Source organism: Mobula birostris, chromosome 2, assembly GCF_030028105.1.
Source record: "Mobula birostris isolate sMobBir1 chromosome 2, sMobBir1.hap1, whole genome shotgun sequence".
Lineage (NCBI taxonomy): Eukaryota > Metazoa > Chordata > Chondrichthyes > Myliobatiformes > Myliobatidae > Mobula > Mobula birostris.
In genome coordinates, this window is record NC_092371.1 from 28,354,006 (window position 1) to 28,378,076 (window position 24,071).

The 24,071-nt window shown below is 38.4% G+C and overlaps 1 protein-coding gene across 8 annotated transcripts in view; it reads left to right on the forward strand.

Moving 5' to 3' along the window:
* The window catches only part of pcif1 (phosphorylated CTD interacting factor 1), a 138,997-nt gene that overhangs the window by 53,461 nt on the left and 61,465 nt on the right, over window positions 1-24,071 (forward strand). For all 8 annotated transcript variants that reach the window (XR_011882704.1, XR_011882703.1, XR_011882705.1 and 5 more), the window contains 5 exons: window positions 3,544-3,675; window positions 6,023-6,237; window positions 13,180-13,334; window positions 14,690-14,837; window positions 15,450-15,533. Coding sequence is in view for 5 of the 8 variants with exons in the window: in XM_072239253.1 (XP_072095354.1) it covers window positions 3,544-3,675; window positions 6,023-6,237; window positions 13,180-13,334; window positions 14,690-14,837; window positions 15,450-15,533 (734 nt within the window). In the remaining 3 variants the exon portion in view is untranslated. The remainder of the gene's footprint in view (window positions 1-3,543; window positions 3,676-6,022; window positions 6,238-13,179; window positions 13,335-14,689; window positions 14,838-15,449; window positions 15,534-24,071) is intronic.

Consider the following 24,071-nt stretch of genomic DNA (forward strand, 5'->3'; position numbering starts at 1 on the left):
GCATTCAGGAAAATTTAATGTTCATTCTGGTCATATCAGACTGCACTACCCTTCTCTCAAAGGGTGCCCCAACGGGTCACCCCATTGTCTAGTGAACCATAATTTGCAGATGAAATACTGGCAGTGTTAATAGCTTTCTCTATTATTTGCTGATAAATAGTATTGTAATTTAAGACAAGAACCAAATATATAGTTAACCATGAATATTCAAAACTTGCTGTCCAAATTGTACACTCTACTGTCACGACAGTACCCTTTGTCTCTCCTTTACTCTAATATATATGATTCTGCTCATTGATTGCATATTGAACTCACATAGTATGAACCTTGTTATTACATACTTAAACCCTTTTAACAATTATGCCACTTAAATTATAGTTCACCTCCCTGTACTGGACTTTTGAGTGTTCTTACTTATTGATTCAAGCTTTAATATTTTTAAGGAAACATTAAATTTATTTATCTAATAAAGATATTGGCCTTTCTTCCATTCTCTTTTGCTCTTTGTCAATTTCATCCACTGTTCCCTTTTCTTAATCTTGCTGTACCTAGTTAAATTTCACATTAATTGTTGAAATACCCACACCAAATTAAGTATTAAACTAAGATCCTATCTGCCCTTTAGGATTGACAGAAAAGGTCTTGTATCACTAGTTTAAAGACATTCAAGGGATTTCTTTCCAGTGCCCCGGCTAACATTTATCCCTCAACAGCACAGAAAGGAATTATTTTGTTCCTTGCCATCCATTGCAACATTCCCTACATTACCTCAGTGAAAGAACTGAAGCATCTCATTGGGGATCTAGTGGTTAGGGACAAAACTGGAAACAATGTCAGGCAGTTAAACAGATGCAAAAAAAAGTAATTAAAGTCATTAATGTTTCCATTAACAGTACAACACTTATACTCCATCAGTTTAAATATTGCCAAAACCCTAAGTCACAGACACAAGGAGGATGGTTATCCATTACAACTCAGCAATGAGTCAAATGTTTTCAGGCCTCTCAGTGTTCTACTGCCAAGGCATTCAGATGTACAAAATTTCCAGGTTATACATCACATTACACAGAGTGGGCCTCATGACCAAAGCCATTTATTCTTATTGCCTTGCTTTCCTGTATGTTCTATGAACCTCCATGTGTGTGAAATGAAATCTTTCTGCCACGCATGCAAAAGATCTGCATGAAAAGCCCGGAATTAACAATAGTTAGAGGGTCACAAACAAGAGAAAATCTGCAGATGCTGGAAATCCAAGCAACACACACAAGATGCTGGGGGATCTCAACAGGCCAGGCAGCATCTATGGAAAAAAGTACTGTTGAAGTGTTGGGCCAAAACCCTTCAGTAGGACTCAGCGGGTAGTTGACGTTAGAAATAAAACTCAGTTACGAAAATCAGCTTTTACAATGGATTAAGCATCCTTCTGGCTTTGAATTCAACCCATGCAGATAGAACATAGCTCTCTTGTTTAGAAATCTATCCAGATTTAAATGCTTTCTCAGAGCGATACTGCATTGTTTCCTGTACTTGACATTCAACGGTATTGTATTCAGAGAACAGGTTCTGTCACTTCTAAATGGTGCATTTAATTCTACAAATTACTATATTTCCTCATTACTATATTCTTTGATAATACCTTTTTATTATACATATTCTGAGTGAAGAATAATAATTGTTTATGACATAGGAATAAACACGGCTCCCCATGTTTCTTTTTAGAAAGCAAACTTCACTTGGGACAATCTGGTTCTCTTTACATTTGCGCCAGCCGCTACTTTGGCATCTTCTATGACATCTTCTTCTGCAACCACAAGAAATGCAATACCTATCTGTTTACCATCTCTAACCCAGGCTTCTATGACCCCAGATATTAGTTCCATATGAAGTAGTCATTCACTTATACTGTCAATTTAGCTAGCTTTGATGTGGTCTCCTATGCAGATTCAGTGAGTTTTGTAAAACATGTCCTGTGTGATCCAGACCTTCGAGTCAACTTTTATGTCTCCATCTCAGCCTAACTGATCTGTCTGCACTTTGTATTTGATAGTGTTTAAATGTGGTAGATTAAAGAACGTTGTCTCTTTCCAACAAGTACATTCATCTTCCTTTGTACTACATCTGACACTGGCATTGAAGGGTTTCTTATCAGTCTTGGAGCCTTGACATCATATTAGAATTAAAATTCCCTTGACATCAAGAGAATCTGCTTTGTCATCTTTATTTCAGCTCTTTGGTCCATGACTGATTTTTTTTTAGCATAGTGAAATGTTTAGAACTGTATTTTAGGAGTGCTATTAACAGAATTGGATGCCTTGCAAAATGAAATATTAGGGCAGATAGATAAAAACTTGGACAAAGAGTTTAGAGAGTACCAAAATGGAGCATTATTTAGGGAGGAAATTTGTAATTTGGTTACCAGTTGAAGACATAGCTGCCTAGGGTGGAGTGATTAAAATTTGCATTACATGAAGTTTGAATGGGGGGGGGGGGGAAGATACCACAAATCTTTGTAATGCTTAAGGAATTTAGAGTTAGGCAGCAACAAAGTCTAAGGGAATTCAGGTAATATTGAATTCAAGGGCACCACAGTATTGTAGCAGTTAGCACAATGCTCTTACAGCTTGGGGCATTTCAGTGTTCAATTCCTGCGCTTGTTCTGTAAGGAGTCTCTGTGTGGGTTTTCGCCGGGTGCTCCAGTTTCCTCCTACAGTCCAAAGATGTAAGTTAGTTGCTCATTGTAAATTGTCCCGTGATTAGATGTGGGTTAATTGGGTTTGTAGGGGGTTGCTGGGGTAGTGCGACTGGAAGAGCCAACTCCTAGCTGTATCGCTAAAGTTAGCATAAAATTAAATATGAGAGCTGATCAGAAGATGGAGATGAATATGTTTTCTTTACAAAAAGGTTATTTTGGAGGTGGTAGGAGTGAAGTTGTTAAATGATGTTTTCATAGAAAATGAACCTAGAAGAATTACAGTGTTTCCATTCCAGGGTGATTCTGAATAATGATTTATTTTGGATGATGATATTGAAGGCCAATAGCTCCTATACTTTTAGTGAGTTTAGTACCATCCAAAGTGGAGATGAGAATATGCTACCACAGATTAATTTTCTGGAAATCCCTGGTTGAATAGAGCACTTAAGTTAGACGGGGAATTTGAAAATGGAATTGTTAATTACTGGGGGAGGGATCGGATAACAGAGTGGGGGAGAACCAAGATCTGGCAAAGAAGGAAGTGGGGTTAAAAGTAGGATGGGATTTTAAGCTTGCAAGTGGTTACAGCCAGCTTAGTCTGTAATGGGGTTGATGGCAGTGCTAGAGACATAGGTGAGGTAGTAAAAATATGGGTACTTAAATTACAACAAGGGGAGAGGAAGACAGTGGAGAAAACACGCTGGGAGACTTTGTCTAGTCTAGAGAATACCAGATTAAAAGAACAGAAGGTTATGTACAAAATTAAATGTTCATTATTACCAGTTGCTATGATAAAAGAATGTATTTAATGTCTTGCTGTAATTTAACATTTGATTTTGTTTCTCTTGTAGTCTGATCCTCTTGGGTTAAACGCAACTGTAGAATTGGCTGAAGGCGATTCCGTACCTGAAAATGCACAAAGGAAGCGACGACATTCTGAGGATACCCAGCAGCAATCAACAAATAGCTTCAAAAGACCCCGAGTAGGAATTGTCTGATTTTATTTTTAAATTTTCTGATTCAAAACTAATCTTTCCATTCATTCTGCCTGTCAGTGAATATCTGATGACCCTTTGGCTGTAACCCAGACAAGTTTTAGAAGTGAAGTGGAGAAAAGAAGTACCTCTGACACGTATTTTAATTTTTCCTCAATCCTACCTGTTCCATTTCCTGCACTTCTGCTGTCACCCTCCTTGTTCTCAGAACCTCAATAGAGCTACCCTCATTTCTCACCTCAGTCCCTCAGTGCTCATTTAATAGATCAACTTCCATCATTTCCAAGACTTCTAGTATTTTCAGTGTATTATATATGCTGCTTCATACGTGGTCCCTTCTACATTCAGGTGACTAATTATATATTGGGTAATCATTTATGGAGTATCTCTACTTGGTCCATAAATGTGTCCCAAGCTTCTGGTTATCTGTTATTTTAAATTTTCATTAGATTCCCACTCCATTGTCTTAGTGTAATTCACTGGAAGGAGTAGTGGGTGGGGGATTAATTTTGTGTGTTCAGATGTACACGTTGGCACGTTACAACCTTATGAATTCAGAGCTGAGTTCAATAATTTCAGGCCTGATGAAATGCCATCAACATGGAACATTGATTTTCCTTCTGTCTCCCAATGATGACTGACCAAAGTATTTCCAGCACTTTGATTTATGATCTCCAGCTTCAGTGGGGTTTGGCAATTCAGCTGTTCCCTTTTGTACCTCCTCTAGATCCAACTTTTGCTTCTTTGCTTGTTCCATTGTCAATTCTCTTTCTTCTGTGCATTTTTGTTTAATTCAACAGTCAAGCACCATCTGTGGAGAAAGAGGCAGAGGTATCGTTTCAGACTGATGATTATTCATTACAACTGGACAAAGTTTGAGATGTAAAAACTTATAATCAAGTTCAGAGTCCAGGAAAACTGTTTGTGGGTAGTGTGAGTAGGGAATTTTAGATGGATAAAGAAATAGTTTTGCAATAATATAGAAGGCAGGAAAGATTAGATAACCAATCTGAAAAGGAACGGATAAAAATACAAATTTTAACTTGGAGCACTGAATGCTGATATGAAATCAGGGAGAATTAGGTGTAACAGGGTTCAAATACTATGTATGTGTTCTATTTTGACTTGAATACATTCTGGGTAATTAGGATTCTGGTATTGTGAGGGAATCATCAGTGGGATGCATTGAGGATACTGTGGAGGCCTTACCCAGTTTAATGGTAGTTCATTAATGAACTACAATTCTAACTTTATTAAAACACCTTCAGAATGCTGTAACTGCCTGTGGGTAACCAAGACTGCAAGTAGTTCGGGGAGGGAGGAGGGTAACTTCAGTTACTGTTGTGTAATTGATCCTTTAATAGGTGAGACAGCTCAACATTAAATCATATCAATTATAGTATTTATTCAATTCAGCATAAGTATTGAGGCAAAAACTTTCAAAATACAGCGGAGAGTACCTGAACTGTTATACACTGAGAGGAGTTTGGTTTCTGACTCCTCTATTAGGTGTCTCAGCCTTCCTTCTGATAGACTTCATACTATAATGCAAGTGTATGGAGTTTCGTTGCACGAGGAAGCACCTGTTATTTTGTTATCTGGACTTAATGCTACTTTCCTTCTTAGTCATTTCTATCAATTATTGACCTGTTTTGGATACATGCCACCACAGTATCCACCTCAGCTCAATGTTGAAACAGCATGATATCCTCAATGCTTAATTATTTTTGTGTGAATGTTTTTGTATGCAAAATATCAGCTTTGTTCCTCTTGTTTAAACATTCCAGTGGAGATAAACTGACCTTGGTTCCATTATCCGTCTTTTATATTTTTCTCTATTCCCGCCTTTGTTTTTGTTTTAATTATTTTCCAGCAGCCACTTGCCCCAATGGCCAACAATCTCTGAAGTCAAGAAACTACAAAACTAAAAGGATGTTTCTATTATAAGTCCCCATCACAACACCATTTATTTTTTTTTGAAATATGTAACTGATCAGTACAAAGAGAGGTACAATAATTGAAGATTCTCAGTAATTTTCCAGGTTAAGAAAGGAGGTCTGTGATTACAGCTAGAAGCCAATAACATTGTCTGACAAGTCTTTATAAAGACTTCCCAGTAGCACTTGAGTTGAGGTCCAATTAATGAAACAAATAAATCTGCCACCAATTGACACTATTTCTAAAAAGCACTTTTATGCTTCTTTCCAGCAAAATAAATGAATGGTTATGTAGCCATGAGATAAGTGTTCACTGTATCTAGAGTTCTCCTCTCTCAAACTGTTGATTGATTTTGTTAACTGAAACTGTTGAATAAATTACTTATTGTTTTTTACAGACAGATGCCCCCTTCACTCCTACAACTCCGACAGTTCCTATTTCACCTGTCGCTTCTGGTGTTTCAAGTACACCTCTGTCCCGAAGTGCATCCAAATCAACTGATGATAAACCACAGCCTCCACCATCATCGTTGTCACTGGCACAAGGGACATCAGCATCTTCATCGTCCTCGTCATCAGCTGTTCTTGCACCTGTACATATCCGTCCAACAGCGTAAGTACATAACATCAAATTCTGGCAGCAAGGAATTTTGAATCTCTGGCTTATTAATTTTACTATTTTCACAGAACTATACTGGATGTTATAAGTATATAAATCCAAGCTACTTAATATTAGTAATCAAATCCAATCTAGTTAACATTGATAGATAAATTTAAGCTGCAGAAATATTAGTAAAGTACAAGCTGAGGAGTATTGCACTTGTATGAAGCTAGAAAGTATCAGCACTCAGACCTAAGCTGCTGATAAACCTATTGAATTTGGAGACTATTTGTACTGAAGTTTATGTTATTGTATTGGTACTTAAATCCAATCCACAACTGGCCCATTTCCTAATACAAGGCATGGATCAGTTGTAGCATTAAACAGGAGACAGCAAAATTACTTACAATAAAGGAATTATGCAACAGGTAAGCCTGGAGTCAGGTCCATCCCTGTATTTGCTTGTTTATGTGAATTACCTATCATTCACACTTCCTGTTCAATTTCCATAGCAAAGCTAGTTTCTATTTGTCAATAATTCAATAAGTTATCTTGTGAAAGTTTATGAATTAACTCTCATTATCCCTTGTGATGATAATGTATGCTTGTAAACGAAAATGTGCAGGGAACAGAGTCCTTAATAGGGAAATGATTTTACCCTGGGTGAGTGTGTCTTATTTGAGGCAACCTTCCAGAATCCACAAATAAAGATCGTCCATGAAATTCTACAATGGGCTCCTGTTCAACCTGTAGCAATTGTTTTTTTTTAATCTTTGTACAGTTGCATTCCTGGAGAATGGACAGGAACTGGAAACCAATGAAGAAGGGAAAATATTTCATCCCCAAAATACAGTCGTCCTAGTAGTAGAAGCTAAAATATGACAGATGGTGTGGACTACTTTAAAATATATTAAAAAAAGAATGAAGGGCAGTGGTAAATTACATAAATCAGATTTCTGTTCAACTTGCTGGTCGCTGATCCTTAGGGTTCTTCCAGGGGTCAAGAATTCTTAATGATCATTTATTTTAATGTTTAAACAAACATACAAATACTAAATAAACTAAGTGAAGAGGTGAGAAACAAAGCAAAGATAAAAAGATGAGGGTGGCGCCATCACCTTTTATAATCCAGATAACGGAAAATTCCTTGGATAAGAATTAACCAATCACTGGTTGTACAATTGCATCACATAGCTAATGTGCTAATACTTAGCCAAAGAAAAATAAAAAGAGATATGTAACTGCTATAGCACCTTCTGCCAGTAAGTTGGGACAAACCACCACATACTATGGAAAAATACATGAGTTTGTTTTTAAAAAAATACAAAGGATTAGACTGCAAGTTTAGTCTCAAATTAATTCATGTAATATCTTATAAAATGTATTTTAAAAAAGTGGTTTTCAACAGTCTCCTCATTAATCCTATAAGGGACCCTGGCAGAATCACATCTGAAAATTCAGAGGCAGAAGAAAATTTAAATTATCTATGTTACCGAGTAATCAAAGAGTACTTATTAAAAGCATTTGTAGTACTGCATATTCATTGTGAGTCATTTCAACCGGCACATCATGAGTAAGGGAAACAGGCAAAAATATAATAATAAGCATCAAAATATACTCCATATAACCAATAAAAAATATCTGATAATTATATTCATGGTTGAATTCTTCCCACAGTACTGGTCTTAACCTGGACTCACATTAGCTCGCTTGCAGTGGCTGGCATGTATCCACTTACTTTTACCTTCTACTTTAACTGCTGAATTGGTAAGGACCTTCCTGCCAAACTCTCAGGAATTCCATATGCGGTTTCCTGACTGGGATCCATTTGCTAGGAATTGAGGTGTGTCCTCCTTCCAATGGACCACTTCAATAAGCAGTAACCTCTTGGGAAACAGACTGAACAACTTGGGTTAGTTTCACACAATAATCAATTAAACTGTTGACTATAATGTGTATATTTGCCTCTCTTAAGATTGGGAGCTTCCGGTAGTGACATAGGTCGCCCCCATCACCACTTCAAATGGAGTCAGTTTGTTGTCTTGGATGGAGTTGCCCTGTTGCTGCATAAAACCAAAGGAAGAGCTGTAGGCCATGGTACACCTTCCTCATGATACATAGTTAGCCTTTGTTTGATGCCATTCATTCTTTCAACTTATCCTGATGACTCTGGATGATGTGGGCAATGAAAAGACCATTCAATATTCATCAGTACGACGTAACCTGACAGACGTTTCCAGTGAAATGTATTCCTTGGTCAGAGTCTGTGTGGTATGGCAACTCCCATCTAGGAATGTACTCCTTAACCAGAGTTTTGCCTGTGTGTGTGGCAGTAGCTTTTCTTGCTGGGATGGCTTCCACCCATCTTGAAAATTTGTCCACTATTATTAACACATCTGAATATCCCTAGCACTTTGGTGAAATAATGTAGTCCACTTGATGATGTAAAAATGTATCAGGTGGAGTAGGAGTACTTAGTTGAGGTAGCTTCTTCGTTGATCTGGGGCTTGTTTTCTAGCATTATAATGTTGAATCAGTTCCGTGGGTTTGGCAAGTGAGGCAGGAAGTGCACTGGCTTCGAATAGGTATATTAATCATTTCTTTACAAACAGTAAAAATTCGACCAAACTTTCATGTTCCCCAAGTTACAGGCACTACGAAACCAAATACTCAACAGGCATACGAACATTCAACAAATATACTTAGTTAAAAGTGTGCGCAGAACATACCTTCCCAATGGTGATCTCTTAAACAAAGAAAGAAGAGAGCAAACCCCTTCCACGTGCTATTTTATACATCCAGGATATTTGAAACGGGACACCAGGCAGTTATCCAATGTGAAAAGCAGATGCAGCTTCTAAACTAACCAATCACAACGGAAGTGACTTTTGATAATCAGAATAAGGCATGCCACCACAGGACGAGCATGCCATACATCTCTCATCCGTTTGTCAAGCTTGTATCCTGAATTTTGATTTCCACCACCACTGGGAGAATCTGTCAACCGTCTTTTGTACTCCAATGTGTCCTAAAGAGTGTGTCTGCAGGGTCAGGGTCAGATAAGCAAACAGCTGAGATGGGGCCACCAGTCTATGACTAGTGCTGGATCTCCATACTCCATCGTCCTTTAATAACCTGCCATTTTCCATCTAGTGCCACTTTTCATTTGAGCACTGATCTTGCATGTCTTGAATATCTTGCATGCTCGTCTGTGACATGGCGTTTAACTTGGTTTCCATAGTTTTAGTTATCGGGTTTTCTTGCATTTTTTCCCCCAATTTTCTTTATTCCTTCTCTTGCTGCCTTTTTTGCAGTTTCGTCTGCAAACACATTTCTTTGTCTTTCCATTGTGGTCATTATAGAGTAACCTTTACATTTTAATACTGCACCTTCTGATGGTAGTTTCAAGATTTCTATAAGTTCTCATACGAGTTCCCACAGCTGTAAGAAATCCTGTTTGTCTCCATGAATTTCCAAAGTTATGAACGACTCCAGAGGTATATTGAGAATCCATGTAGATATTAGTTGATCTTTTTGCTGGCTTAAATGCTTCAGTCAAAGCTTTCAGTTTTGCCTATTGTGCAGAGTTACCAGGAACCATGGTTCCTGAGGCCATCACTTCATTTTCTGAGACAACAGCCTAACCAACCATTCTCAGTGGCTAAGGAGCTATCGGTGTACAATATCAGATCTGGGTTGAACAAAGGCACTTCTTTATGGTAATTTGCATCTTTTTGGCATGTTACTGTTCTTGCACAGTCATGATCATCATAATCTTTCATGTCCACTGACAACAGTGTAGCTGGATTCGCTGGACTTGCTAGTTGGATGATATTAGGTGCCTCAGGAACAGTGGACCACTTGGATCACCGAGCAGCTGTCACTTGAGAGGCCCTGTTCATATTCAGTAAAGTATGCACAGTGTGGACATCAGACATCTAAATTCTAATCTAGCACAATGTTGGAAACAGTCATGACTGCTAGGTAAGTTGCTTGCACTGCTTATGGACATGAACCTCATCTGAAGGCTGCATTTGTCTAAGTTGGCGGAGTAATACCCAACAAAACACTGTTGATTTCCATGTTCTTGAGTTACAACAGCCGTCATGTAGCCAGGCTTCTCATTGACATATATGATAAATGATCTTGTATCAGGGATTCCCAATGCAGGTGCAGTACATAGTATCACCTTTAAGCTTTGGAAAGCTATCTGTTCTTCATTAAGAGTCACAGAGTTGTCAGAGTGCTTCCTGCTTTTCAGCACACAAGTAAGGAATTGAGTAATTGCAGCATATGAATCGGTCCATGCTCTGTTGTGGTTACAGAAACCCAGAAATGATCAAAGTTGCTGAACTGTTGTAGGTGGTTTTGATGATTTAACAGCCTTTGCATGATTTTCAGTGATTTCCTGTTTGCCTTGGGAAATTTTCAGTCCCAAGAAATCACTTCCACTTGTTGCAATGATGCTTTGTCCAAATTCGCTTTGTGTCTTTTTAGGGCTAGGTAATAGAGCAGACGTAAAAAAATCACATTCATATCCAATTAGTAAATCAACATAGTGCTGTGAATTCCAGTTCCACTTGTTCTGTTGGTTAGCAGGTGTAGGCAGTTGGTTCATCTGTACCAATCTTATTTGGACTTCATTTGGACTCTACTTGTTTGGCAGTTTGCACCAGATCACTGTAGGAAACAGCTGTTTCAATCCAATTTGCTTTTGTCAGCTTCACCATTTTGGCAACATCTGGTTTCAAACCATCCATGAAGGTTGATATGAAAGAGCTTTTGTGGATTCTTCCATATCATCTCCAATTGTTGGTTGAACTTATGAGTAAATGATCCAAACTTCTTGTAGCAGTTGTCCTATTCAGAAACATCATCTGAAGCCTCTTGTTTGCAATCATCCTGTGTTGGGGTTTGTTGTTCCAACCATTTCTTAACTTCATCCCAATCATCTGGTAAGTTCTGTTTATCCTCTCTCTACCACCTTCAACTCACTGTGTCAACTGGTTTATTTGCTGAATTGTTAGCATGGTAGCTAAAATTTGAACGCCATGCAATTTGTATGTATTCTTAATTCATTGAAGTTCAACCCAAGTTTTTAAGCTTCCTTTTTTAGGATGTGGAACTTCCCTGGACCATTTGTCAATTTTTTTCTGAATCTGGTAGTTGATGATAAACTTCCTGTCTCCTTTCATAATCATCAGTCTTGCATGTTTTCTCTCTCTTAGTTATTACTGGAGCAAGTCTTGCCATAGCTGTCAAACCAATTACCTCATTACAGTCATCATCATTTAACCCACTAGAAGTCTCTGTTGAATCAGTATCACTTTGCAGCTCCTTAAAGTTTCCAAGTTGTCGCTGTTTCTGAGGACTAGTCAGTGTTGGGTGCCTTCCAACATGATTGACATCACCGTTAACATTGCCCATTGGGTTGACTGAACCACCCTCCCAAGGTCTTCCACAGACGTTAAGGAACAGAAGAAGCTGCCTTGCCTCTCAGATGCTTGCTTGAAACTTCCTTTCTTTGTCCAGTTTTCTTCAAGTAATCATCCCACGTTTGGGTGCCAAATTGTTGGATCTCTTATTTTTCTGATCCTTGGGGTTCTTCTGGGGGTCAGGAATGGCAAGCAATCTTGATTTTTAACAATTGCTTATTTTAAAGTCTAAACAAACACACAAATACTAAGCAAACTAAGTGAAGAGCTGAGAAACAAAGCAATGAAAAGCAAAGGCTGAAGATAAAAAGAAGATGAAGATGGCATCTCTGAAAAATCCATCACCTTTTATAATCCACATAACAGAAAATTCCTTAGATAAGAATAAGATAGATGGTTGCACAATTACATCACGTTGGTAATGTGCTAATATTTGGCCAAAGAAAAATGAAAAGGTATATGTAACTGCGATAGCACCTTCTGCCAGTAAGGCAGGACAAACCACCACATACTGTGAAAGTTTGTTTTTCAAAAAAGTACAAACGATTAAGCTATAACTTCATAGCTTCATATTAATTCATCTAATATCTTATTAAAAGAGTTTAAAAAGACAGTGGATTCCAACACCACCTTAATATTGCATTGAAGAGAAAACATGGATATATGGTGTAGATGCTATTCCTTGGATTGAATCCCAGGCTAGGAAATGGTGAAAGTGACTTTGACCTTCATGAGCTGGTCTGTCTGAGCATGACTGTAGCTTATCCCCAAGTAGATCATTGATCTGGGCCTAAGATGATCATTGAGCTCTATTGCCAATGTGTATTTATTGCTCTTCAGAGAGCTGGTAGGAGAATGACTTCCTTACTTCTTATGGAGGTTGGTACTGATGACATACTGCTGTTTTGCTCTCCTCCCTCTGAGCACTTGGGTATGTCTTGTTGCTCTAGTTCATTAAGTATATCCAGTAGAATAACCCCAGATGCATCATTGGAAGGAGTTACTTCATCCAAAGTTGCTGTGGTTAATTGGGCCTCCCTAATTCAGTGTCCTGTAGATTTGTATGGTCATTTGTGGGGGTAGTCCTTTAAATTTCACAATTGCCTTGAATAGAATGGTGTGAGAAGGTTCTTCCTTGTGAGTGAAAAACAATGTTACTGAAGTAAAAAATGCTGAAGTAGAAAAACGTGACCCAATTTCATCTGGAATACTAACACTATATTACAAATTGAACAACATCATTCTGCATGGATTCTATGTGTCAAATGATCAATCTGTGTTGCAATGGACTACAACTGGAAGCAACTGGATCATATTTCATGAACTATGCAAATCCCAGAGATTAACCATGTTTTTGTGTTTTCCCCCAAAAGGCATGTATTTTTAATTATGTGATGCTAGAAAAAGTCTGCACTGCATAATCCACTTTCTAGGCAATGGAGTTCATTTTATGAACTTCTTAGAAGTAGCTAAATATAAGCTTGATATGTAAACTACAGGTTACAATTTTGTGTTACAGTATTTACTGGGACCTTGAAATTCCAACTAATGCAGTGATTAAGGAGCTTGCTCCAATTGAGCTGTTTCCGCCACATCCAGATGTGGAAGTACTACGAGCACAACTGACATTAAAACTGAGACAACACTACCTGGAGCTGTGTCAACAGAGAGAAGGTAATCTCTATAGCTGGCAAGGCAGAAATGTTTGACTGTTCTTGATATGCACAAAAACAAATCAGAAAGTGTGAAAGAGAAAGTATTTCAAACTTCAGGCTTAGGGTTGATTTTAGAGCAGGAATATTCATTTCCCCTTCCTTTCTACTTGCCATAGAAACATGAATTGTGCAGGTCACTTGACTGTATAGTAAATAAATGTTTGATTTTATTTTCCCTCAGTCCCTCATTTTTGCCTACTTTAGGTAATACCGAGAACCTATCTATATCTGATTTAAAATTTTAAAGATTGTGCTTCCATTGCTCTTTGAGGAGTTGATTCTCTGCAAAAAGAAATTTCAGCTCATCTCTGTCTTAAGTGGGAGACTTACTTTCTTTAAACAGTGATGCCTAGTTCTAGATTTTTCACACAGGAAGATTTTCTCAAAGTGGACCCTGCCAAGTCCCTTCAAAATCCCTTGTTTCAATCAAATACTCTTCCACTGTTCACGCTTTATTTGGTACAAGCCCAATTTTCAGTATTTTAAACACCTCAGACCCTAGGGCATCATCTAATGAAAAAGATGTACTGGGTAATATTAACCGGTAAGATTGATTAACTGGTTGTTTATCTCTGATATTTATTGGAGCTTACTATGTCCAAATTGGCTGTCATGTTTCTTGATATTCAATAGCAAATGTTTCAAATGTACACCATTGGTTGTTTGGAACTCTGTCCTGAGAATATAAATGCATGTCCCTTCTTTTCAGCAACAGGGTTCTTTATAGTATAGAGTAAGGGAATGCTACATAGGGTATGGTTGAATTTGATTTTCCTGAACATTCTCAAGATTCTGACTCTTGCTGAAGATCAGACCCTCCTTGAACCTTGCCTTGTGTGTTAGGCGAGGCAGTAATAATTGATTTGGAAAGCATAGTAATTAAACTGTTCGTGTCCTAACATAATAACTATTGTGAATTTGCCAACTATAGATTGAATAACTGTTGGGGGAAAAGGGGGAAACCTAGCCTCTTTCAATTGAAACTGGTTGTAATGTTCTCAATGGCAATCCTGAAATCAACTAGCTAACCACTGATCAAATTTGGTGGATATTTCCTGTGCTAAATTACTTCCAAAGCACACGTTCTCCTTTAAATTTTGATTGTTCCAATGTTTAAATGACATACAAATTTTTTTTGAGTAATTGTGGTTGTGACACCCAATATACACAATAGTAGAAAATAATGGGCAAATTGAAGCAAGTTTTTCTATTACATTTAGTTAGTGGCTGCTGCAAAAATGTGAGAAAATGGAAATATCCAGACAAGATGTTAGTCTGTGAGTACTTTTAACATTAATTTGTTTACCCTGGCAGGGATTGATCCACCACGTGATTCATTTAACCGCTGGCTTTTGGAACGCAAGGCAATTGACAAGGGCAAGGATCCTTTGCTGCCGAGTGATTGTGATCCTGTCGTGTCACCTTCCATGTTCCGAGAAGTAATGAATGACATTCCTATTAGGTAATGTGATATTTTTTGGGGGGATAATACAGATTAGGCATATATACCGCAATTCATATATTGAGCTCAGTATTCCATAAAAGACTACTGCAAGTACTTTCCAACCCATCCATGTAATTCCCTCTGCATAAACTCCCCTGCACAACCAAGAACAAGCTGCTCTTCTCAATGCTACCATCGGGAAGGAGATACAGAAACCTTGCGTCCCACACCACCGGTTTCAGGAACAGTTATTGATAATCAACCATCGGGCTCCAGAACCAGTGTGGATAACTTCCACAGTCTATGGACTCACTTTCAAGGACTCTGTAACTCGTGTTCGTGGTATTTTTCACATTGATTGTTTTTGTGTAGCTTTTCATTGACTCTGTTGTATTTCTTTGTCCTACTGTGAATGCCTGCAAGAAGACGACTCTCATGATGGTATATGGTGACATATTCGTACTTAGATAATAAATTTACTGTTCTGTCTCAATAACGGTCGTTTGGAAGAAATGTTCCATGATTATGAAGATATAGTTCTCACATTTTGTTGTGATTTATGTTCATGCTACGTAGTTCATTATGTTGAAATTGCCACTGTGTCATCATTGTAAATATTTAATCTTGCAGATTGTCTCGTATTAAATACAGGGAGGAAGCTCGAAGATTGCTTTTTAAATATGCAGAGTCGGCAAAGCGGATGATTGAATCCAGGTTGGTTTACTGGGGAAAACATTTCGACTACTTCATCTTGGGATGTTCCCACCTTCAGTATTTATGTATATCTTGAGAAGTTCACAGTGTTCAAGTTAAAATCTTTCGTTGTATGTTCTCAGAATCAATATAAAGATAGATTTTGCAATTTCACAATATCACGACTGACTGTTTCTGGGATGTTGTTGTGTTCAGTAATGTTACCCCTAAGTATGAGTTAATGTTCTTTGCTAATGTGCTGACAAGTGAAAGTATCCAAAGTATCTTCACCGAAGAAGGAAATGATATGTAATATTGGAAATGATGAACAGAGGGAGGACATAATAAGAGGCCTAGCATGCTTAGAAGTAAAAAAAATGTTAGGCCCAGTAACCCAGGCTCTTAAAAGAAATGAAAGGAAATAACACAGGCTCTAACTAAACATTTTCTAATGCTCTTTAAATACAAGCTTGGTACCTAAGGACTGGGTGACCACCAAGTAGAAATTGTTATTTAAGAAGGAAAGAAATAATAGACTGGAGTGACACAATTCAAACAGAATAATCTCATTATTGGCTTTCCATTCTGTACAATGTCAGAAGATGGTAGTACTGTGCAAAAAAATACTTTTGAGACAATTCTTTCTTATAGATTCCCTACATCCAGTCAAAGTTTTGATTAATCCCATAACTAGTACTCAGAATTTTTCTTGTCATGATCTCCCTATCTGTATTCAAATTCAAATACCTGGCAATGTTTCCTTTATCAAAATTTAGACAAGCTCCACTATGCTTCCAGTATTCAGATGGATTCTATCTGCAATGTTCCCAGTTTCAGTATTCGGACCAAATGTAACTCAATGTCAATATTAAGAATGGCTCTCCCTGGGATGATCACAGTGGCAGTATTCAGGTAGATTCTCACATGTGCTTCCCAATGTGTTACTGCATGAAATGTTTAAAATAGTGATGATGGTATTTTAAATAACGCTTCAGCAAAGTGCAAGGCTGCTATGTGAAATGTTTGTTTCATATACATTGGAATTATGAACCCATGCAACAACTATATGTATTGTTTACTCCCAAATTTATTTTATTCATAACAATATTCAAAGCGAGCATAAAATGCAAGAGATTTGAATTAATTCCTTAATAGTATAATGAACTCAGATTGTGATGACTTCAAGCTTACACTTTGCAAAATTGTGCTCCAAATAGTGTTATGTTTTTAGTTCAATGACCTTTCAACAGAACTCGAAAAGATATTCTGATTTCCAGTTCTGATGAAGGCTTCTGATCTGTTAACATTTTGAGAATGTTAAACTTGTTTTTCTCCTCACAAAGATTACCTAACCTGTTGTGTATTCCCAACATCTTCTGCCTTTATTTTAGATTGTCAGCACCTGCATTTATTTGGCTTTCAACATATGAACTAAGTAGGAATAGTTAGTATGGCTTCTGTCTAATTTGATGAGTATTTTGAAGAGATGACCAAAAAGATTAACATCGTCTGAATGGCGGAGACTTCAGCAAGGCTTTTAACAAGGTTCCCTGTATTCGGCTGGTCTGGAAGGTTAGGGTGAGGTAGCCAATTGGATACAAAATTAGCTTAGTAGAAATAGTCAGAGGGTGGTTGTGGAGAGTTTTTCAGATTAGAAGCCTGACCAGCAGTATGCAGCAGGGGTTGGTGCTGAATCATTGTTCATTGTCTATATTTATTCGGATGAGAATATAGTTGGCATGGTCAGCAAGGTTACTGACACCAAAATTGGTGGTATGATCGATCGTGATGAAGATTATCCAAGATTACAAAGGATTCAGGTCAACTGGGAAACTGGACCAAAGAATGGAAGATAGAATTTAACTCAGACAAGTGCAAAGTGCTGCAGTTTGGTAAGCTAAGCCAAAGTAAGTCTTGCATATAAGTGGCAGAGCCTTGGAGAGCATTGTAGAACAGAAAGGTCTAGCAGTACAAATACGTAGTTCTGTGCATTGATATGTGGACTTCAGGATGAGGAAGTCGGAAGAACACACACCAGTCCTCATTAGCGGGATCAGCGATGAAAAGAATTCAAGTTCCTGGGCATCAGCATCTCGGAGGATCTATCTCAGAGGAGTTCACTAAGCTCCAAAACATAAGCCTGGATACCTCCCTGTGCAACTGGATCCTCATTTTCCTTGCTGGCAGACCCCAATCAGTACGTATTGGTAGAACATCATCAGCATAGCTGCACTACAAGGCTGTGTGCTTAAGTACCCTGTGTTACTGCCTTTATACCAATGATTGTGTGGCCAATGCCATTTTTAAGTCTGCAGACAACACCACTGTTGGCCAAATCAAAGATAGTGACAAATCAGCTTATTGGAAGAAGATTGAAAACCTGCTTGAGTGGTGCCACAACAACTTCTCACTCAATGTCAGCAAAACCAAGGAACCGATTATTGATTACAGGAGGAGGAAGCCAGAAGGCAATAAACCAGTCCTCATTAGGGGTTCAGAAGCAGAGAGGAACGGTAGCTTTAAATTCCTTGACAGTATCATATCAGAGGATCTGTCCTGGCACCAGCAAGCAAGTACCATCACAAACAAGGCATTCAGCTCCTATGCTTTCTTAGAAGTTTGCTTAGATTTGTCATGTCACTAAAATCTTTGACAAACTTTTATAGGTGCACAGTGGAAAGTATCCTAACTGGTTGCGCCATGGCCTAGTATGACAACACCAGTACCCAAGAATGGAAAAGTCTACAGAAAGTGGTGGATACTGCCCAGTCCATCCCAGGCAAGCACTCCCCACCATTGAGCACATTTATATGGAGTGCTGCCACAGGAGAGCAGTATCAATCATCAAAGAATCCCACCATGCTGTCTTCTCATTCCTGCCATTGGATAGGAGGTACAGCTGTCTTAGGTACCACACCACCAAGTTCGGGAATAGTTATTACTCTTCAACAATCAGGCTCCTTAACCATTGTCACTAACTTCACTCACCACAACTCTGAACTGATTTACAACCTGCAGACCCACTTGCAAGTATTCTACAACTCATGATCTCAGTTTTATTTTTATTTGCATGGTTTGTCTTTTTTTACACATTGGTTGTTTGTCAGTCTTTGTTTTTGTAGAATTTTCATAAACTCTATTTCTTTATTTTCCTGTAAATGACTAAGAAATCTCAAAGTAGTACAATGGATTCCAGTTAAGTGGGCCATCGGTTAATCGGGGCAGCCACTTATTTGGGACCACTCGTAAAGAATAAAAACTAATCGAGAAAATAGCTGACGTTCCTTTTGTTTATTTGGGACACTGCCGCTTAATGGGACGGGAGCCTGTAACCAAACAGTTTCTAACTAGCATCAGTCACATCACTTGTGTGGCCATTAGATGCTACGCCATGCTTAGAGGGGACAGTTTTTAAATGTGTTAATTACATATGTTTGTGTTCAAAAAGCAGTAATTTTTGCCACTGAAAGTTGGCGATAACTAAGCAATAAGACTATTCAGAACTGTTTTGCTTACTGTGGTTTCAACCATTGAGGCTTGAAGATACCAGAAACAATCGGGAGTGAAAATGAAGTTATTTCACTACTTCATTAAGTCAGGAACTATGAAGTGTTTGAAGGTGTCAACAACCATCTTGAATGTTACAGTGAAAATGAAGATTTGGAGGATGCAGACGTTGAAAGCATTGTATGAAGGCACTCCTAGATGTCTGCACTGATTTTGTTCATTTACAGTCAATCAAAAGAACAGCAGTGTGCATGAATTTCTTCTGTTGATAACTATTAGGAACTCGTGCAAAGTTTTGCAGTACAATAGTAGTGTTCTAATTTCATTTACATACTGAGTTTTTTACTCAGTTAAACGGTAGTTTGTCTTTTTATACCTTTTAAACTATTTCCATGAAACTTTGGCTAATTGGGGCAGCCGTTTAACTGGGCCAAAATATACTGGTCCTGATGTGTCCCAATTAATTGGAATCCAATGTATTTGTATGATGCATAACCCTTCCCAACATTGAGGATATCTTCAAAAGGGGGTGCCTCAAGAAGGCAGCATCTATCATTATGGACCTTCACCATCTTTTCATTACTACCATTGGGGAGGGGAGCCTGAAGACCCACATTCACATTTTAGGAGTATCTTCTCCACCATCAGATTTATGAATGGTCTATGAACCCATGAACATTACCTTGCTGTTCCTCTTTTGTACTATTCAGATATGTATAACTTAAGAGTAATTTTTATGTCATGCACTGTACTGATGCCACAAAACGATGTTTTACAAATATGTCAGTGATAATAATCTGATTTTGAAGTGGCGACACAGGTAGAAAGGTTGTTGAAGAATGTGTCTGGCATGCTTGGCTTCATTAGTCAAGGTATTGATTAGAAGAGTTGGACACTATGTTAACTATATCAACTATATGAGAGGTTAACACTCGGAATATTGTATGCAGTTCTGGTTACCTTACCACAGGAACGATGTCATTAAGCTGGGCTCTTGGGAAGATGCCAATGGCGATATACGGGTACATTTTGCAGGCAACTCAGAACCCTACTAGATTTGAACTGCTATTGCTGGAATCTGCAGCCTGTAATTTCCCTCTAAGAAACAGTTTGACACAGTTTGCCAGTTCATGTTTCAAAGGTACATTTAATATCAGAGAAATATATACAATATACTTGAAATTCTTTTTCTTCGCAACCATCCACAAAAACAGCGAATGCTCCAAAGAATGAATGAGTTAAATGATAGAACTCCAAAACCCCCACCCACAATAAGCAGCAGCAAAGCAATGATTCCCCCTCCCCCACCAAGTACTGAAGCATGCAACAAAGCATCAATAAAGACACAGACTTGCAGTACCCCAAAGACTACTAGTTCACCCAGTATTCCACATATCCCAGGCGCTCTCTCTCCCTAATAAGGGTAAAAGAGGCATCCCCATTTCACAGCGAGAGGGGAGACATAACAAACAACTCGCTGATTTACGAGCTTTTTCCAAGATATGTGCCCAAAAAAATCAGGTCTCTAGGCATACAGCCAGCAGCCAGCTTGCTGCTTTTGATCTTCCGTGTACTCCCATAACACACCAATTTCCTGCAGAGGCATCGACCTTGACTCTGCCTGCTTCCAGAGCCGTGAAATCCCAGAACCCTGAGGGCATCCTTGGTACATCGTATAGCAGCCAGTCACGAGATCCCGAGAGCAGGTCCCATTCCCACAAAGAACGGAAGTCAGTGTATGACTCCAGGTCAGGGTTTTCAAAAGAACCCTGAAAGGGAAAAATAGAGATAGTAATGATAGAAATAGAGTTGTTTCCAAAGAAAATAGCTGTTTCTGTACTCTTTCAATGATTCTGTTGTATTTATTTGTTGCAAGAAAATGAATCTCAAGGTAGTATATGGTACATATACAGTGGCATGCAAATGTTTGGGCACCCTGGTCAAAATTTCTGTTACTGTGAATAGTTAAGTGAGTAAAAGATGAACTGATCTCCAAAAGTCATAAATTTAAAGATGAAACATTCTTTTCAACATTTTAAGCAAGGTTAGTGTACTATTTTTGTTTTGTACAATTTTAGAGTGGGAGAAAGAGGAAAGGAGCATCATGCAAAAGTTTGGGCACCCCAAGAGATTCGAGCTCTCAGATAACTTACCAGGGTCTCAGACCTTAATTAGCATGTTAGGGTTATGACTTGTTCACAGTCATTGTCAGGGAAGGCCAGGTGATGCAAATTTCAAAGCTTTATAAATACCCTGACTCCTCAAATCATGTCCCAACAATCAGCAGCCATGGGCTCCTCTAAGCAGCTGCCTAGCACTCTGAAAATTAAAATAAATGATGCCCACAGAGCAGGAGAAGGCTATAAGAAGATAGCAAAGCCTTTTCAGGTAGCCGGTTCCTCAGTTCATAATGTAGTTAAGAAATGGCAGTTAACAGGAGCGGTGGAGGTCAAGTTGTGGTCTGGAAGACCAAGGAAACTTTTCGAGACAACTGCTCATAGGATTGATGGAAAGGCAAATCAAAACCCCTGTTTGACTGCAAAAGACCTTCAGGAAGATTTAGCAGACTCTGGAGTGGTGGCGCAATGTTCTACTGATCAGCGACGCCTACACAAATATGACCTTCATGGAAGAGTCATCAGAAGAAAACCTTTCCTGCGTCCTCACCACAAAATTCAGCATCAGAAGTTTGCAAAGGAATACCTAAACAAGCCTGATGCATTTTGGAAACAAGTCCTGTAGACTGATGAAGTTAAAATAGAACTTTTTGGCCGCAATGAGCAAAGGTATGTTTGGAGAAAAGAGTGCAGATTTTTATGAAAAGAACACCTCTCCAACTGTTAAGCACGGGGGTGGATCGATCATGCTTTGGGCTTGTGTTGCAGCCAGTGGCACAGGGAACATTTCACTGGTAGAGGGAAAAATGAATTCAATTAAATACCAGCAAATTCTGGAAGTAAAAAATCTGAAGGTGAAAAGAGATTGGCTTCCACAACAAGATAATGAGGTATAAACACACCTCAAAATCCACCATGGACTACCTCAAGAGGCGCAAGCTGAAGGTTTTGCCATGGCCCTCACAGTCCCCTGACCTAAACATCATCGAAAATCTGTGGATAGACCTCAAAAAAGCAGTGCATGCAAGATGGCCCAAGAATCTCACAGAACTAGAAGCCTTTTGCAAGGAAGAATGGGTGAAAATCCCCCAAACAAGAATTGAAAGGCTCTTAGCTGGCTACAGACAGTGTTTACAAGCTGTGATACTTGCCAAAGGGGGTGTTACTTTTATTGTTGAAGATACTTTTAACTGGCTACAAAAGGAACCTTCTGCAACAAAAGAAGATTATATGGTAAGAGAAAAGCTAAAAGTTAAAAGGAAGATTACAAAATAATAATAGCTTGAATATTAATATGGTCATTTAGGTCAGGGATAGAACATAGAATAGTACAGGCCCTTTGGCCCACAGTGTTGTGCCAACCCTCAAACCCTGCCTCCCAGATAACACCCCATCTTAAATTCCTCCATATACTTGTCTAGTAGTCTCTTAAATTTCACTAGTGTATCTACCTCCACCACTGACTCAGGCAGTGCATTCCACGCACCAGCCACTCTCTGAGTAAAAAACCTTCCTCTAAAGACTCGTACGGCCAGATTTGGGAACAGCTTCTTTCCAACTGTGATAAGACTGCTGAAGGGATTCTGACCCGGATCTGGGGCATACCCTCAAATATCTGGACCTGCCTCTCGGTTTTTTTTGCACTACCTTACTTTTCCCATTTTTCTATTTTCTATTTATGATTTATAATTTAAATTTTTAATATTTACTGATTTTAACTATTTTTAATATTTAATATTTGTAATCCAGGGAGTGTGAAGCACAGAATCAAATATCGCTGTGATGATTATACGTTCTAGTACCAATTGTTTGGCGCCAGTTAAGTTAAGGGTATACTAAGTACTGACCATCAGGCTGCCCAAACTTGCTTCGGGCCCTTTTCCTTTTTTGTTATTGTGAAACTGTAAAAGATGGAAATAAAAAAGTAATCTTTCTTAAAATATTAAAGAAATGTGTCATCTTTAACTTTATGCCTTTTGTAAATCAGGTCTTCTTTTACTTGCTCAGCTATTCACAGTAACAGAAATTTTGACCAGGGGTGCCCAAACTTTTGCATACCACTGTACGTACCTTGATAAATTTACTTTGAAAAGGTGCGGAAAAGATTCACAGGGATGTTACCGGGATTGGAGGGCTTGAGTTAAAAAGAAAAACTGGATAGGATGGGACTTTCTTTCCTGGAGCATAGGAGGCTGAGAGGTGACCTTACAGAGGTTTATAAAATCACAAGGGACGTAGAAGAGGTGTATGGTCACAATTCTTTCTGGAAGAGTCTAAGACTTGGGCATAGATTCAAGGTAAGAGAAGGAAGATTTAAAGGGGATCTGAGCGATAGGTTTTTAACATAGAGCGTGGTGGACTTATGGAAAAAGCTGTTAGAAGACGTGGTAGATAGAAATATGGTAGAACATTTAAAAGATGTGAATAGGAATGGTTTAAAGGAACATGAGCAGAATGCAGGTAAATGGGGCTAGTTGGCAGTATAAGGGCCTGTTTTCATACTGTACTTAGCAGCCATGCATGTATTTTCTGTCTATCTGTATTGTAGTTTGTGTATCATGTTTTTTGTGGGTTGGGGCGTGGTAGAAGTAAATACATTCTTGCTTTGATGTAGTCAGCTGAGTCTTGTTGAGAGGGATTCAGCTGGGGTGATTTTTTTTGATGACTGCTAATTTAAAACTTATTGTATTAATTATGTTTAATTATACTAGTTATTCTTATTTCACCATATTACTAATTTAGTTTTATAGTTTTTTATCACTATAAGATTGTTCATCTTTGCTGGTTTCATAATAAAGGATCAAACATACCTTTTTCTACTTGGAACTTGGTTATTTTGGAAGCACACCATACAGTGTCCACTCCGGTATGCAGTCTCTCAGCGGTTTTGGTTTGTTTTCAAGTAACTGGTACACTGTATGAACCTTATGTTGGC